Source organism: Melanotaenia boesemani, chromosome 24 (genome assembly GCF_017639745.1).
Source record: "Melanotaenia boesemani isolate fMelBoe1 chromosome 24, fMelBoe1.pri, whole genome shotgun sequence".
Lineage (NCBI taxonomy): Eukaryota > Metazoa > Chordata > Actinopteri > Atheriniformes > Melanotaeniidae > Melanotaenia > Melanotaenia boesemani.
The window spans coordinates 482237-499790 of NC_055705.1; the positions used below are offsets into that span (position 1 = coordinate 482237).

The window sequence follows — 17554 nt, forward strand, 5'->3', positions numbered from 1 at the left end:
CCTCAAGAACAACGACCACAGCGACAAAGGCGACCACCAGTGTGGTCTAGGGACTATGTGTTATGACTCTGGGACGAGTCACGTTGAAGGGAGGGAGGAGTGTAGTGAGTGGGCATGGTGACGTGCCCTGATTACTGGAGTGGGATCACCTGTGATGGAGGGGAGTGGTGAGAGGTATGAAAAGGAACTGTGTTTGTGTGGCCAGGTTGTTCTAGAGAGTGGAGCTTGGCGTGTGTCAAAGGGGAAACCCCGCCAGGCAAACCGTAAGCGTTCACGGACTTGGACTGTTTGGGAGGGTGCCGATCGCAGCCAGGTAGGGCTGCCGGCGGCGAAGATAGCTAGAGGGGCTAGCGGGTTAGAACCGCCGATAGGCAGGCTAAGGTGGGTTAGAGAGGGGAAACTTAGGAGCGCGACTTTGCCACTCTCCAGCGGAAGGAGGACCCCTCCTGCAGTCAGTGGAGGCGTCTCGCAGGGCTGGACCGGCATCCCGGGGAATTGTTATATCTGTTGAGCCGGACCAGCGCTAAGCTCAGACCCCGGGGGAGGGTCTCGCAACCCGGGAGAGTTAAGTGTTTTGTTTATTCTTATTTGTTATCAGATGTATGTGTGTATGTGTGGGAGGGTGGGGTCTTATTAGTTTTAAATACACAGCCGCTTCGCCCACGGTGTGGGAAGCAGTGTTGGATTGGGGCGCGCTGGGCCCGAGGTGCGCGTAGCTTGCCTCCTCCTCACAGGTGTTTGATTCTTCCGGTTTGGGGGTAGAATCCTGAGTGGCAGATTGATGTGCACTTAATGTGTGGTGCAGTGCCTCGTTTATAGAGGGTGGTGTGACACTGAGTGGCTTGCGGTGTACCCTAACGCAGGCTAGGTGTGTGTTTGGAAACAGTGCGTCTCCTCTCTGTAATACTGTAGGCTCGCCGGGCTAGCGCAAGCTGTTTTTATATATGCGTGCAAATAATAAAGTGTTGATTATTTCTATGATCTCCTTGTGTTCTCTGCTCCTGGTATATTAACCTTCAGAAGGGATTCCTCTAAATTACTGAGTATTACACTACTTTCCACACTGGCTGCTACATACTGGCAGCAGACTGGCTCCTTATTTATCTGGATGGGTTTTATAACATGAAGTTTTGTTTCACAATGACAGAACATGTTTTAGTGGTTGAGGTTCTTAATAATATCATCTCCCTTTTTCCTGAAATCCTGGTTTCCCCGAGCGTGGCTCTAAGGAGGATTAATATGGAATGTGTGTTTATTTCTACAAACAGCTTTAATATCTAACATGTGGTGTGAAAGGTAATAGTGGATTGTGTACAAATGTCTCACATTTCACATCATTTCCTTGATTTTATTCTGGACCGTTGGTGTCACCGTTTCCCGTTTTCCCAGATTATATGTACGCCTGGGTCAGAGTTGCCGTAGAGGTAGGAACATTTTTCTGTTAAGTTTGGTTTTCATAAATCCCAGATGTTGACTAGGTCCCTGACTTCTAAATAAAAACTAGTCCATGCAGCAGAGAACAGGTGGGTTTTTAACCTGGATCTAAATAAACTGAGTGTTTCAGCTGATCTGAGGCTTTCTGGGAGTTTGTTCCAGACATGTGGAGCACAGAAGCTGAATGCAGCTTCTCCATGTCTGGTTCTGACTCTGGAACTGATAAGAACCTGGATCCAGATGACCTGAGGGTTCTGGTAGGTTCATACTGGGTCAAAAGGTCTCTGATGTGTGTTGGTCCTAAACCATTCAGAGCTTTCTAGACATATATATATATATATATATATATATATATATATATATATATATATATATATATATATATATATATATATATATATATATATATATATATATATTTCAATTGTGAATACAAATTTTTTTTTTATCTCGGTGAGTAAAGCTGATTTTGAATGGAAAATTGGGGGGAGTATAGTAGTTTCTTCTGACTAGTTTTCTTCAGGCTTATCGCTCGTTTTACTTGCAAGCTAATGCTGAAGTGAAATGTGTGATGTTATTACACCTCCTGTCCGCGGGGTGTCGCTAGCGTCACGTTTTACAATCAGTAGCTGCTGTTTATTCTACTGCTTCCAGTTTATCTCTGGCTTTCTTTTCCTTGCCTCACTGCGCCGGAGTTCAGACTTTGGAAAGTGCATTTAATGCAGGTAAGGGCCATAAACATGATTGCTGTTGGTGTGTTAAGTGGAGCGGTTGACTCTGAGCTGCCTTGACTTTGGTCAGCAGAGAAAAAGGAGCGCAGAAGAAGAGACGGAGAGTTTTTCCGTTCAGGTTAGCTAGCAGAGGGTTATCATTGTCCCGTGCTTCCATTATCAGACTAAAGCTGTTTGTAGGCGGTTCTTTGTGTTTCTGAAGGTTCGGTTGCATCTTAGTTTGTTGCGGTTTTATTTAGCCTGCTAGATATTTTAATTTGTTGTAAAGTTGTAAAATGTTTGTAATCGGAGCTTGCAGCAAGAAGCTGATTACTGCTAGCTGTGGCGTAACTGAGCTGGTTTTCAGACATTCTTCTCTCTTTTTTCTTTTTCATGTTTTCTCTTCAGTCTTCGATCATGAAGAGCTCCAAAGAGGCCGTTCAGTCTGCAGCCAAAGAGTTTCTGCAGTTTGTCAACAGAGGAGTGTCTCCTTATCACGGTAATAGACAAATCTGTGGTTATTACCCGGTAACTTATTAAAAACCATGAACTAGAACACATGCCGAAACGATGATGTTCAGATATGTTTATACTGCAGTATGAGATGCTGTTACTCTTCCTCTCTGGTTGATGCTGCTTTAACTCTACCTGTAACCGGAATAATAAGAATAATGAGCTCTTTGTTTAGCCCAGTTCACCTAAAAGTTGGTTTCCTCTGTTAGAGATTTAAGATGTTAAAAGAATGGAAAAGTAGATTTCTGCCACATTTTTTACATGTTCGGAGTATTTTCGCAGTAACACAAACAGCTGATTTTAACCCCTGAGGTAAGCTGAGGAGCCTGTGTGCGCGAGGCGTTAAAAAGGTGCACGTGTCAGCGCAGGTCAGCGGCTGCTTCATCTCAGCAGCTCTTATCGTTGTTTTCTGACCTTTGTCCAACGAAATAAAGCCTCAAATCTGTAAATGATCTCATCTCATGTAGGAAGGAATTCTGGCCACAAATCTGCTCATTTAAAGCAGCTTTCTAGGATTTTTTCTGGCCTTCCAGTTGTTTTTAAACCCTTTTTGCTGCTGAAGTAAAATTACTTCATCACTAAGAAATGGTTATAAAATGATGGGGGAAAGCCGCTTGTATTCGCGATCTTGTTCTTTCGGTCTCTACCCACAGCTCGTGACCATAGGTGAGGGTAGGAACGTAGATCGATCAGTAAATCCAGAGCTTTGCCTTTTGGTTCAGCTCCTTCTTCACCACGACAGACCGATGCAGAGTCCACATCACTGCAGACGCCGCACCGATCCGCCTGTCCATCTCCCTCCATCCTTCCCTCACTCCTGAACAAGACCCCGAGATACGTGAACTTCTCCATCTCTTTTCTCACACTCGGCTGTGAATCGCTTCAGTGAGAGTTGGAGATCACAATCCAATGAAGTCCACAGAACCACATCACAGACCCAATCCTGAGGCCAGTTTAAAATCGGACTTTTCCAGCTGTGGCGGGTCTTAGTAACCATAGAAACAGATTATAGAGATGATGCTAAAGCTAACATGTTGTGTAGTAAAAAAAGCTAACGCGTGCCGTCAGCCTGGTGACTTCTCTGCACCGTGGAGTCATCCCAGGTCCAGCTGTCAGAGCAGAGCCGTGTCCGGTGTCACACAGGGTTAGCCAGAAACTCTTCTTCTTCTGCAGTGGTTGATGAATGCAGGCGGCGTCTGTTGGAGGCTGGATTTATCGAGTTGAAGGAGACAGAGCAGTGGGACATCAAGCCAACCCGCAAGGTGGGTCGGGGTTAGAGGTCCAGGTGGGTTTATCCAAGGTTCTGGTCTTCATATAATCCTCCTCTCTGCAGTACTTTGTGACCAGGAACTTCTCCAGCCTCATTGCCTTCGCCGTGGGCGGATGCTACCTGCCAGGAAATGGCTTCTCCATGATCGGGGCCCACACAGACAGCCCCTGCCTCAGGGTGAGAGCCCGCCCACCTCCACCTGTCAATCACAGGCTGCTGCTTTTAATCTGACATCCTCTGAGCAGCCAGTTGCACCATGAGTGGTTTTTATTTTCATGTCTGAGCTTCTGGAGAGTGAATCTACGCTGCCAAACAAAGATCCTGTTTCAGTGTTTTTCTGTCCTAATCACATTTAGAAAAACTCGTTATTTGACATGTCTGGACAAGTCTCGGAGGTCTGATTTCTGCTGTTAGTGGCACCAAGTTTGTCCTCATATTCTATTCTATTCTATTCTACAGTCATTTAGCAGACGCTTTTATCCAAAGCGACTTACATTTGAGAGGAAGAACAACACAAGCATGAATTCAAACAAGATGGGACGTCATCATTAAGTGATAGTCAGACCGCTTTTGAGTCCAGTTGGACCCAGGTGCTGTCGTGTAGTGCTAGTGCAGTGCATATAATTTTTTTTTTTTTTTTTTTTAAGTCATTTTATTTAAATACAGGATCACGATTTCATCACACAATATCAACTAGGTCATAAGTGCATGATTTCATCACACAATATCATCTTGGGCATAAGTGCACACAGCTTCTTCAGTACTTGGTTGAGCCAAAAAGCTGGACAAATCTTTCTGACTCATTTAGTTAAGCTAAATGTGGAAATGCTCCTTAAACAACTGAGTCTTTAGCTTGGTCTTAAAAGTGGATACGGACTCTGCGGATCGGACGGAGTTTGGTAGATCGTTCCACCACCGGGGAACAACAGAGGAGAAGAGTCTAGCTACTGATTTTGCGCCACGTTGTGGTGGGAGCACTAGGCGTCTTTCACTGGTAGAGCGTAAGTTTCGAGAGGGAGTGTAGCTCTGGATTAAGGAGTGAAGGTAGCCCGGAGCCGTTTGGGTTATTGTTTTGTAAGCCAGAAGCAGAGCTTTGAATTTGATGCGTGCTGCAACTGGAAGCCAGTGAAGAGCAATTAGCAGTGGAGTGACATGATCTCTTTTGGGCTGGTTGAAGACCAGACGTGCTGCTGCGTTCTGGATCATCTGCAGAGGTTTAACTGAGCATGCAGGCAGGCCAGCCAGTAAGGAGTTGTGTGATTGAGTCAAGCTGCACACTTATCTGTGGTGGTAAAGAAGGACTGGCTGGGAAGACAATAAGCTCAGTCTTGGACAGATTTAGCTGAAGGTGGCGATCCTTCATCCATGCAGAGATATCAGCAAGGCATGCTGATATTCGCATTGAGACGGTTGTGTCGTCAGGTGGGAAAGAAAGGAAAAGCTGAGTGTCATCTGCATAGCAGTGGTAGGAGAAACCATGAGAGCTAATGACTGCACCGAGTGAGGAGGTGTATAGGGAAAAGAGAAGAGGGCCGAGCACCGAGCCCTGAGGCACCCCTGTTGTCAGCCCATGTGATCTGGACACGCCCCCTCGCCAAGATACTTTGAATGATCTCCCTGTGAGGTAGGATGTAAACCACGAGAGGACAGATCCTGAGATGCCAAGCTCTAAGAGTTTGGAGAACAGTATATGATGGTTGACAGTGTCAAAGGCAGCCGACAGGTCCAGCAATATAAGGACTGAGGATTGACCAGTGGATCTGGCAACCCGTAGGGAATCAGTAACTGACAGGAGAGCAGTTTCAGTAGAGTGACCTTGCCTATATCCAGATTGATATGGATCTAACAGGTTGTTGTCTTGGAGGAACTGTGAGACCTGACTGAAGACAGCACGCTCTAGTAATTTAGACATGAATGGAAGCAGTGAGACCGGCCGGTAGTTTTCAACCTGAGCTGGGTTGAGTGTGGGTTTCTTCAGCAGCGGGTAACCCGAGCTTGCTTGAAGGCAGAAGGAAAGACACCGGATTTAAGAGAGGAGGTGATAATATGGGTTACTGCAGGTTTGATTGTAGGTAAAATGCTCTGCAGGATGTCAGAGGGAACAGGATCAAGAGGACAGGTTGTGGGTTTTGAGCTGACTAGAAGTTTAGAGACTTCGTCCTCATTTAGAGAACAGAAGGAGCAGAGTGAGGCACCAGTAGCTGGTTTGGTAAGGCTAAGTTGGTCCGGCTCAGTGAATTGGTTACTGATGGTAGCAACCTTTTCAGTGAAGTAGGAAGCAAACATTTCTGCAGTCAGCACAGTGGGAGGCTGAGCAGGTGGTGGAGATAGAAGAGAGTTAAACACCATGAACAGTAGTCGTGTGTTGGGAGCATTGCGGATCTTGTTCTGATAAAAGGCTATCTTGGCTGCCTTTAGGCTGGATGTGAAAGTTACAAGTTTTTGCTGCTACTCAGACAAGTCAGTGTGCTCTTTTGATTTGCGCCACTTTCTTTCAGCCGCCCTGAGTCCGGCTCTGTGATCCCTTAGAGCCTCTGTGAGCCATGGACTGGGAGGGTTTTGTCTGGCTGGTTTTGACACCAGAGGACAGAGTTTGTCCAGAGAGGAGGCGAGAGAGGAGCAGAGTGTTTCTGTAGCCTCATTAACAGACAGTAAGGAGAAGTCTGAGTGGGAAGGGAGGGCAGAGTAAACCTCATCAGACAGCTGTGTAGGTCTGAGGGATCTCAAGTTTCTGCGGTAGGACACCATTTTTGGAGCCGCTTGATTGACATGAGGAAGGAAGGCAGAGAATTTAACCAGGAAGTGGTCAGAGAGGTGCAGCGGGGTGACAGACAGGTCGGCTGTGGAGCAGTTTCTGGTCAGTACCAAGTCAAGAGTATTGCCAGCTTTGTGTGTTGGAGGAGTCTGTACCAGTTTGAGATTGAAAGAGTAGATAAGAGCCAGAAAGTCAGTTGCCTGTGGTTTGTCAATGTGAATGTTCATGTCTCCCATGACAATTAGTGGTGTGCCATCATCAGGAATGTCAGAGAGAATCATGTCCATTTCAGAGACAAACTCAGCTATACTGCCACCCGGAGGCGGTAGATGACCAGAATGTATGCAGTGATGGGTGTAGAGACCTTTACTGCGTGATACTCAGGTGATGAGCAGTTAGCCATAGGACGGACAGAAGTTAAGTTCCACTTTTTAGAAATAAGAAAGCCTGTTCCACCTCCTCGTCCAGCTGAGCGAGGTGTTTGGCTAAATTCTGCATTGACAGAAAGGGCAGCTGGTGTAGCTGTGTTTTCTGGACGGATCCAGGTTTCAGTCAGGGCTAGGACCTGAATGTCAGAGAGATTTATCTTATATTATATATTATATATTAACCGTGGAAGACCCTTTAGCAGGTGTTCATTTTCAGATGTTGGCTGTAAACGTTGTCGGGTAACTTTTTGTTTTCAGGTGAAGCCAAGGTCTAAAAGGACGAAGCAGGGCTGTCTGCAGGTGGGGGTGGAGTGCTACGGCGGCGGCATCTGGAACACCTGGTTCGACCGAGACCTGACCATTGCTGGTCGTGTGATGGTCAAGGTAACACTGCCACAGAACCAAAAACAAGAGAAGAAGATGTGAACTGGTGTGGGTGGGGTTTGTTTACAAATGCTTGTAGGATTATATAAATATGGGAGAAATGTTTTTGACCAGGGTTTAACTCTTGGACATCCTTTCCCTGGAATCAAAGAGGCCTCCACAGTGTCTTCCTAAATCAACATCACATCACAGGAAGTGGGCTGGATCAATTCCAGGGGTAATGGAAACGCAGCTAGAGTCTCACCAACTGTTGGATAGGAAGCAGTGGTGACAAGGAAGAATACAGATATGAAGCTACATACAACCATTTTCCTCCTTATGCCACCCGGGTTAGTCTTCCCAGCAGGACCCCGCTCTGTGGCCCAGCCAGGAGAAGCTAGGTCCGGACGGACATCACATGATGTCCAGCTCCACCTCCAGTCAAACACTGGAGGAGAGCACGCCACTAAATCCTGATTTCTGAACATTCTTCAGTCAAAACTTCATTATTCTGCGAACGGGGATTTATTTCCCTCTAATTTATCCCGTTCTGTGTCATTCTGTGATTTAGCCATGACAGCAGTTTAAAGTTATGCTCCAAAGAATAATCAGTCTGATATGAAAATTCTCACACCCAAGCAACACTTTCTGCCTTCAGAGTGGAGGCCGGCTCGTCCACAAGCTGGTCCACGTCCCCAGACCTCTGCTCCGGATCCCCCATCTGGCCATCCACCTGCAGAGAGACATCAACGACTCCTTCGGCCCCAACAAGGAGAACCACCTGTAAGTCAGACTTTCACACCATCATTGTTTCCGTGGAACGTGTTTAATGCGTGTTTCCGTGTTAGCGTACCCATCATTGCCACCGTGGTCCAGGAGGAGCTGGAGACGGGATTGGCCTCCTCTGGAGACACCTCCTGCGGCGCCAACACGGTAAAAACAGAGAATCACATTTGATAAAAATCAACAGAAGATGTGAGGTCAAAGATGGAAGCTGACTGAAAGTTGCCTCCTCATCAGGCAGAGAAGCACCAGCCGGTGCTGGTGAGGGCGCTGTGCTCAGAGCTGGAGGCCCAGCCTGAAGACCTGCTGGACTTTGAGCTGTGTCTGGCTGACACGCAGCCGGCGGTGAGTCCAGAAACCCGTCGCCAGTAGCCCTCGCACACGAGTCTAGTAGAAACTGGTCACAAGTTTATGCTGAAAGGTCTCATTTTGGATATTAGAAGTTTTAAATGTTTTTCTCTGGTGGATCTGAGCTGGGAATAAGAGTTTAGCTTAATTTGTGTCTCCTGTCGTGTCCTCCTCCAGGCGTTGGGGGGCGTGTACGAGGAGTTCATCTACTCGCCTCGTCTGGACAACCTGCACAGCTGCTACTGCGCCCTGAAGGTCAGACTTCGTCCTCGCTCGCATGATGCCGAGGACCTGAGCAGTAAAAAAACTGAACCTTTCAGAAGGTTTTTATTCCAGAGTCATCTTCTGGGGCTGAGGAAGATTTTTCAGTAGAGTTTTAGAAATATTTCAGACTTCAGTAGACAAAAGGGCTGAAAACAAAGATGGAAAAACTAAATAAACTAACATTAAATTATTTAATTAGATTGTATTTAGATTTGATTCTATTTAAAAAAGAATAAATAAAGAAAAATATATAAAATAATCTAACATAGTTAAAATATTTCATTTAAATTATGTAATTTTTGAATAAATGGAAAAAAATCCAATATTGTATTAATTTTAAAATAATAAAAAATGTTTAAGAATACTAGGATATAACAAATGACATAATATAACTTACTTTATATAAAATATTTCATTTAATAGCATTGAATTAATAAATAATTGAATAATCTATTTAATTAAATAAATAAGATCAAGTAACAGATTATTTTATTTATTTTAATTTAAAGAAATACAAATTCAAATATAGAAAATGTCACATATACTTTATACAAGATATTTAATTTAATTGAAAAATGAAAATAACCCGTAACACGAATAAAAAATTACATAACAAAATAAAGATATGACCAACAAAACAGATAATAATTTCCACTTGGGGAATATTAAAGTATTTTTAGTTTTTATTTCTCATCACCAGCTGATTAAGTAGTATTTTATAAAGAGGGCATCATTTGGAAGCATCCATGTTTTCTTTAACTGGAGGAGAGAAGCTGCTATAAATAACTGGCTGTGCTGAAGATGTTTTCTGATCCACATTCAGAACAGATTTTCCTTAAAGTCGGACTTCCCGCAGGTTTCAGCCACTCCGAACAAACGTCTCGGATCAGGTTTACTTTCATTTTATGTTTGTCATTTGATGACATGGACTTCGCTGAAGTTTCTGGGTCTAGAAGACCAAGAATGTCTTGTTTATCTCAGCGAAGCAGCCAGCATGTGAGGCCCTCCTCTTACTGCTTTCTCCCAGGGCTTCTCCATTCTTAGCTCTATTTATCACCTCCTGTCTCAGGGGCTGGTGGAGTCCTGCTCCGGAGACTCGCTGGACAAAGACCCCAACATCCGGATGATCACGCTGTATGACAACGAAGAGGTGGGTGCGTCACCCGTCTCTGATGGACAGAGATGGCTCCCTGTCTTAGACCTGCATACTAACTTTATCCACATCCACTGAATATCCGTCCATGTAAATAAGCTCAGTCTGATTCTAGCTTTTTCTCCATTTTATGTCCATATAAACGGAATATCTGCAGGTTTTGTCCCGTTTGTCAGTGACGTTTAAATGCTTCCTCGTCATGTCTGGAAACTTGTGTTTTCCTGCAGGTGGGGTCAGAGAGTGCTCAGGGGGCTCAGTCCAACCTGACGGAGCTCATCCTCAGCCGGCTCGCCGCCTCCTCCTCCAACCTCACCGCCTTTCAGCAGGCGGCGCCGCTCTCCTTCATGATCAGCGCTGACATGGCGCACGCCGTTCACCCCAACTACCAGTCAGTACCAACATCACCACGCCCTGCAGGCCTGCTGCAGAGGCGTCCTCCAATAACACGCTTTCATCCACGTCCCCACCCAAAGCCACTTTATTACCCCTCTACCGCAGCATCCAGGAGGAGGAGGCATAGCTCAGGAGGAGCCGCCATAGATAGGGAGGAGGCGTAGATCAGAAGGAGGAGGCGTAGATCAGGAGAAGGTGTAGTTCAGGAGGAGGAGGAGCCGTAGATAGGATGGAGGAGGAGGAGGTGGCGTAGCTCAGGAGGAGCCGCCATAGATAGGGAGGAGGCGTAGATCAGAAGGAGGAGGCGTAGCTCAGGAGGAGGTGTAGTTCAGGAGGAGGAGGAGCCGTAGATAGGGAGGAGGAGGAGGAGGCGGCGTAGCTCAGGAGGAGGTGTAGTTCAGGAGGAGGAGCCATAGATTGGAAGGAGGAGTCGTAGATCAGGAGGTGTAGTTCAGGAGGAGGAGCTGCAGTTTTAAAGGGTTAAAGTCCTAGAAATGGATTTTTTTCTGAGCAGGACTGAAGTTATTTCTGATTTAAAAAGTGAAAGCAGACATGGTGACGTGGTGAATGGATGGTCCTTATCTGCCGCTCTTCCAGTCATGTTGGCTACTTAAAGCGCTTCACACTCGTGTCACATTCACCCATTAACACACATTCATGCCCCAGGAGGCAACTTGTGGACTCTGACATAGCAAAGAACCCTGAATGATCTTCATCAGTTTGAGAGATTTTACCAGCTGGAACAACCAAAACCAGCATAAACACCAGAACCTTTCCAGCCCTCAAGAACCTGTCCACCACACCTGGACTCGCTGATCTTAACCTATGACAACTATGACATTTCACTTCCTCCTTTCTGTCACTTTTAGTCTTTTATTTATTAAATTTAAAGTTTGATGATGTTTTCCTCTCAGGGAGAAGCATGAAGAGAACCACCGCCCAGCTTTCCACCAGGTCAGGGTGTTTAATAATCCCAGAGATGAAGCAGAAGGACCGGGAATGTCATGAACTTCACTTTTTTTTCCTCCATCTTCAGGGTCCAGTGATCAAGTTCAACAGTAACCAGCGCTATGCCACCACAGCCGTCACCGCCTCCGTCATCAGGGAGGTGGCCAGCCGGGTTGGCGTGCCGCTGCAGGTACCACATGTCTGCGTGGTGGCGGTGAAGTGTTTACTCAGCAGTGGAGGCGGGTTTAGACGCCGAAGAAGGAAAAACCCAGGGACACACGTTAACCCCTAACCATGAAATCAGTATTAAATATTAGATATAATGTTGAGCCGACGTGATGATGGATCACCGTCACATTAAATCTTCTTTTTAGCAGGGAAAGATCTTTATCACATTCCTGCATGAAGAGACAGAGAAAAGAGGAGGAGTGTCCTTCGTAGGCTTCAGAGTGTCCTACGTAGATGTCGAAGTGTTCCACGTAGGCTTTGGAGTGTCCTAGTAGGCTACACACTTCGAAGTCCGCTTACCATTCGTGAAATGGGACGGCCTCCCTAGCCAACGAGTGTTTCCCATAGCAAGACGTAGGACGATGAATCACTTAACCCTTTTTAACACTAGTTTTCTTTCCTTTCGGGTCATCGCAGGACAAAAAAAAGTCCCCTTCCAAAAACTGCTATTAAAAAATGATATTTTTTACCACTTTTTTTTGGCTCAGATGTTTTAATCATCTTCAGCCCTTACCAAAAATATCCAGTATGAAATAATTTAAATATTTTTTAACCCTTTAAATGCCAGTTTTCCAACACAGTCATTGTTCTCATAAAACTAAAAGCAGAAAAGTTGCAGTTTTTTTCATATATAATAGATTTTAGGTGGTTGAGGATTTAATTTTAAGATCAGTCTTAGATATACTAAAAATGAATAAAACTGATTTAGCTGCATTTTTAGATTTTTGAGCATAGATTAATGATGTACTATCTCATTGGATTACAAATTCCTATTGACTTCCATTAATACCACACTTTTTAAATATCTCAACCACAACACAATATAACCATGCATTCGCTAATGTCGTGGTTTTATTTGAAAGAAAATGGTAAAATTTGTCATTTGGACTGTTCATCATGATGTTGTGCCATTTTCCCATCATAGGCCAATGCTTGAAAGACGTCATTTGTCAAAGGTAAAACCGTTAAAAAACTCTAATAATTCTCCTTATGAAACACTTTTTAAACCAGCATCAAATTTCTCAAATAGAACATTTCATTTGCACTTTGCAACATTTTTAATCCACAATCAATACATAAAATAACAAAATAACATTGAAAACACCAACAAATACAAAGATTGTTCCAAAAAGACTTGCTTATTCGTTTAATAATCTTTTAATGGCAGTTTTTGTCTATTTTGTCCTCCGACTGCCCAGAAGGATAGTAATTTGTCCCCAGTGACCTCTGAATATCAAAGTTCTTCAAAAGAAACTATTTCTTACAAAAAATCATACATTTAGAGCAACACAACAAAAAAAACACACAAATCCCTGATTACCCAGAAGGGTTAAAGCTCTGAAATTCCTGCTTATCAGGACACTTTAGTGACTGTTAACAGTGACCGGGTAAAAATGTAAAAAAAAACATTCTGTTGTTTTCTAGCCAGTAAATTCGTCATTAACCCTTAAAAATCCACGAATATCACATATTTACCCAAATTTCCCTGAAGGCTCTCTGAAGGGATTAATAAAGTATTTCTATTCTATTCTATTACAGGATTTTAATGCCACCATTTAACATGTTTTTAATGTGCTTGGTTTCTACCTTTCTACAAACGGCTAGTTTAAAAAATAAAACGATGTACCCTTCGGAGCTCATTCGCCACCGTCTTGTGTGCAATGAATTCTGGGAGAAAAGCTGCGTCGGTTGCACCACCAGCAGCCTTCCTACAGGCCAGACGAAGTGCGGGTTGATTGTGGCTTCGGAGGTGCAGGCGAACTTCTAGGTGCTGAGACCCTGAATCTGGACATCCTGTACAAGCCAGCAGTCCGCTTGTAAAGCCACGGGGGTGATTTACGTCCACCGCCCCCCACGCTACATGCAGCCCACCAGATGGAGTAAACTATAGAACAACGTGGATTATTGTTAAAACTAGATGAATTAAAAACATTTAAAGCGGTCATCTTTTAGATGTTTTGGTCTACAGTCTGGCACTAATCTCCCACTGTACGCCGGGGCGGGGCCAGCGAGGACCCGCCTCTTAGCTCTTCCGGGCAGGGGAGGAGCCTGCGCTAGAAGAAGTTGCTAAATTTATTGCTAAAGAGTAAAGAGTCGCTACAGAGGTCTAAAAACTGGCTAATTTTAGCGACAAGTTGCTCAGTTGTAGGGGCGGGGCTGCCCACTGCAGTGCCAGTTTATAATGGGTTGAGGGGGCTGTGTTTTCCTGAACCAGCAGATGCCAAAGTGGCATTTAAATACCGATACTCAATCTAAGAATCTGAGAATCTTTTTACACTAGCTCACGGTTAGCATCGTAACCTGCTGGTCCCAGTAGGCGGCTGTGTGGGTCGGACTGGAGGAACATCTGGACCTTGTCCACGTTGTGTTTTTAGATCTCAGTCAGCTGGCTGCTGAATTGGCCAATCACGGGGAACCTGACACACGCTGCCTCATGATTGGCTTAGCAGTAATAGGAGTGGGTCTTTCTGTCCGTGTGCAGGACGTTTGAAGGAACTGGTCTAAACTGGTCTTGTGTTGAGTGAGCTGGGTATTTTTATGTAATCGTTTATCTGATGGAACAGTGTGAACTAATGTGACAGAACATTGCTGTAAGTCCGGCGGGGAGCTGTAAACGTGGACCTTTCAGACAGAAAAGCTGGAGAATGAAGATGTGTTCTGGTCCTGCAGGACGTGATGGTCCGGAACGACAGCCCGTGTGGGACCACCATCGGGCCCATCCTGGCCGCCCGCCTCGGCGTCCCCGTGGTGGATGTCGGCGCTCCGCAGCTGTCCATGCACTCCATCAGGGAGATGTGCTGCACCTCCAGCGTGCTGCAGAGCACCAGCCTCTTCAAGGTAACATCCACCTAAAAATGTGGATCTTTACTTCGTTTAGTCAAGAAATCCATCAGCTGATCTTTATTTTCCTTTAAGTTCTTTTTGCATGATCATGTTTTTCCTCTTCTAGTCTGTCCAGACGTGGTTTGTAGTTCTTCCTTCATTGTGGTTTTCAGTACTTACATTTGCTTTGGTCTCCTCGTAGCTCCTGCCTGTAGCTGTTGGGTTGTGTTGGAGAAAACCTTAAAAATAAAGAACAGTTGATTCTTCCCACAGTGTTAAAACAGGCAGGTTCTAATTTCCCACCTTCCTAATGAATCAGGTACTGTTCCACACACTTTTTATACCTTTCTCTTTAGGGTCTTCTCCTGCATGTTCTTTGATGGATGAAAATATGACAGACTACTTCTCTCAGTTAACTAATGTATTAATTGATATGAGAAATGTGCAAATACAGAATCCTGGATTGGTATTGTCTGTCCCCTGGACTATTACAATACGGAGTCTGCTGCTGCTACAGTCAGAACTCCCTCTAACTGATCCTCAAATCCTTCATAGGTCTGATTATACACAGTTTTGCTGACTAATGCTGCAGAAGTCTGGTTGGCTGCAGTCACAGGTCCTAAAAAACAGGAAGAAGGCAGCAAGCAGGAGCTCTCCTCTGGACTCTGGTTAACTTCGACACTTCCTGTAACAAACATGTTGTTTTACCAGCAGACACAATTAATCAGCCCCTCATGTTCATGATTTACAGTTGCCAGGTGCAGGTCTTCCTGCAGGTTTTAGTGATTTCCATGAGTCTCTCTGTGGTTGCGTTTGGTTTAGGCTGATGCTAACTGGCCGTCTGCTTCCTCCTGCAGGGTTTCTTTGAGTTGTTTCCCTCTGTGAGGAGCTCGCTGGTCGTCGACTAGAAGCCTCAACAGCTGACACCAAGTCAACTCCACACTGTTTCTGTTGGAGCTGCAGATGCAACACAACAGCCCTGAGCTTTAACTGTGACGAAAGTCACTATTTTTTATAAAAATGTAACTGTTTTATTCTTTCATCTGACACCCCACCATGCCAGGCAAGTCACTGGAAGATGCAGCACTTGGGAACTTGTTTCTTAGATAATAAACTCCTTTAAGTTCTTCCCTCGTCTCCAGTTTCTGTTTCTTGCTGCAGATTTAATGCACAGAAGGTGTAAATGTCCTCCATGCTGCAGCAGAGGCTGCAGTAATCTAATCTCACCTCAGCCCTGACAGTTTCTGGCTCGGTGAGCTGGACCTGTGAGCCAAGTCATCATGCAGAGACTCTGCTTCGAGCTTCTGTCTCAGGAGGGGAAACAATGTTATTATAGTCTCTAAGATCCCAAAGTAAGACGTCCAGGTCACTCATGATGTAACGGAGCAACCTGCTGGTGGACAGAGATGTTCAGAGATGGTCTCCTGGTCTAAAAAGGTCAACCAGAGTTTGATGCGTCAGTCATCCAGGATGGGGGTGGTAAGGTCCAGCTGAGATAACCAAAGAGGAATATTAGCATGGATGGTCCTGTCCTCAAGAAAGGTAGAAGAAAACACCATGACCAAGCATCTCAGGCTGGAGACAGATACATGACTCAGCAGTTTTTGGCCTAGAGTTTATTATAAAGACTTGTGCTGATCAGAGTGCCTTGATGCTAACGTTGCTACAGAATTGCTGTCTGCAAATCAATGACGTCGGGACATGTTTCTGTTTTTGGACAAATTGCATCTCCACATAGATGTTTTATATTTCTAGTATTTTGGTGGACTAACAGTTTTTCCTGCAGTGCTGTCTAAAGGTTCAAAGATCCTCCAACAGTAGTTTCTGTCCTTTACACACTGAGATTTCCTCTGACTCCTGATTCCTTTTTTACAGTATTATAATCTATAGTTTGTTCTTTATTCGTTTGCTTGTTTTTTGTTTTGCACTGAAAAATATTGAGAAATGATTCTCAGATGGAGTCTAACACGAAGTGGTGAAGCAATTACCCAGTCTTGCTCGAAAAGATCTAACCTTTGTTGGAGGCTGCTTTTATACCAAACCCTGGCACCCTCACCATTTAATTATCGTTTTCTTTTGGGTTTTAGATCCAGTAGCTGCAGTCGTATTTAGGTTAATGGAAATGTTGTGTTGTTTCTCCTCCTGGATAACTGGCATCTCTTGACAGTCATCAGTCTTTTAGATGTTTTTATAAGCCAGTAACCGAGAACATTCCCAGTTTATCTGGTTAGATATGAAATATTTTTATTTATTATAAACATTTCATCTTTGGAGCGCCCTTTATTCTGAGAAGTTTAGTTTCCTCCTTCCTTGCCTCCTGCGGCCTGTATGTTTCCAGCAGCCCTCCCCTCCTCTGCCCTCCCACTTCTCCTCCCCTCCCCATCCATCTGTCCTCCTCCTCCAGCAGCAGCCTGTCTTCAGACATGGAGAGCTGGTAGAGGCGGCGCAGCAGCGGCGGTTCTCCCCTCCTCGCTCCGGTGGATGTTGTTGTGTGTACCATGAGGTCTCCGCGGCTCCGGTCGGCTCTGTGCCTCCTCCTCCTCACCGCCTCCTCCTGCTCCGCCACCAGACACGGTAAGAGAAGCCGCGTTTCTGCTGGTAAAATGTGATGAAAAGCAGGTGGATGCGCGGCGCGTTAATGAACTGCGAGGCGTAAATCACGACTTCCTGTTGCTGCTCCTGACAGAAGAAAGCTTAGAGCACTTTGTGCTTCTGTTTGACCCACTTCATCACATTTTGTCCAGGTTTTAAGAACGTTTGCATATGAATATTTAGATTGTGTTTGTGTAAGTTTTTCTTGTCATGGATTCTGTATTAAAGTCGAATAATGAAGCTGAAAGAAAAACATTCTCCTTTAAACGGCACAGAGTTCATTTCTCGAGTTTTTAATCAGATGATGAGCTGTGTGCGCAGCAGCTTTCCTGTTCTCCTCCCTTTAACCGTCCTCCATTCATCTCCGTTGATCTTTCTTCTGTTTACATCGGCGCCAAATCGGTGCGTCACTGACGCAAACGCTGTGACCGGGTCTGATGCTCCACTCCATGAATCATTTTCTTGTTTGTTATGCAACAAAGCGCGAGGTGAGGACGCTGCTGTCCTGTCTAGTTGTAAAATCATGCAAAGAAAAACAGACCATGAGAA

At 44.9% G+C, this 17554-nt stretch overlaps 2 protein-coding genes across 7 annotated transcripts in view; both read left to right on the plus strand.

Annotated features, from left to right (window-relative positions):
• Window positions 1–2044: 2044 nt before the first annotated feature.
• LOC121635717 (aspartyl aminopeptidase) lies at window positions 2045–15543 on the plus strand. Of its 3 annotated transcripts, none has more exons than XM_041979029.1 (15): window positions 2045–2159; window positions 2553–2643; window positions 3831–3919; window positions 3991–4104; window positions 7369–7494; window positions 8132–8256; window positions 8322–8406; window positions 8494–8601; window positions 8782–8859; window positions 9938–10018; window positions 10249–10409; window positions 11329–11368; window positions 11451–11552; window positions 14261–14428; window positions 15271–15543. In XM_041979029.1, the coding sequence occupies exons 1-15, from the start codon at window positions 2154–2156 to the stop codon at window positions 15319–15321; spliced, it is 1425 nt and encodes a 474-aa protein (XP_041834963.1). In that variant the 5' UTR covers window positions 2045–2153; the 3' UTR covers window positions 15322–15543. The 3 variants fall into 3 exon arrangements, with proteins under 3 accessions (XP_041834963.1, XP_041834964.1, XP_041834962.1); XM_041979030.1 differs by lacking the exon at window positions 2045–2159 and adding an exon at window positions 2268–2367; XM_041979028.1 differs by lacking the exon at window positions 2045–2159 and having other exon boundaries at window positions 2531–2643.
• Window positions 15544–16790: 1247 nt separating this feature from the next.
• Window positions 16791–17554, plus strand: part of ptprnb (protein tyrosine phosphatase receptor type Nb) — a 67191-nt gene continuing 66427 nt past the window's right edge. For 3 of the 4 annotated variants that reach the window (XM_041978379.1, XM_041978382.1, XM_041978381.1), the window contains exon 1: window positions 16791–16987. In XM_041978379.1, the coding sequence (XP_041834313.1) occupies window positions 16912–16987 (76 nt within the window). In that variant the 5' untranslated portion in view covers window positions 16791–16911. The remainder of the gene's footprint in view (window positions 16988–17554) is intronic. The other variant, XM_041978383.1, reaches the window with a different exon arrangement.

What these genes read in the sequence shown, in the direction of transcription:
- LOC121635717 (XM_041979028.1), top strand. Translation starts at nt 2,538, where the DNA reads ATGTTTTCTCTTCAGTCTTCGATCATGAAGAGCTCCAAAGAGGCCGTT. An exon ending in CAGACAGCCCCTGCCTCAGG is followed by an intron (nt 4,105 to 7,368) that starts GTGAGAGCCCGC and finishes TTTTGTTTTCAG; the next exon opens with GTGAAGCCAAGGTCTAAAAG. An exon ending in TGGCTGACACGCAGCCGGCG is followed by an intron (nt 8,602 to 8,781) that starts GTGAGTCCAGAA and finishes GTCCTCCTCCAG; the next exon opens with GCGTTGGGGGGCGTGTACGA.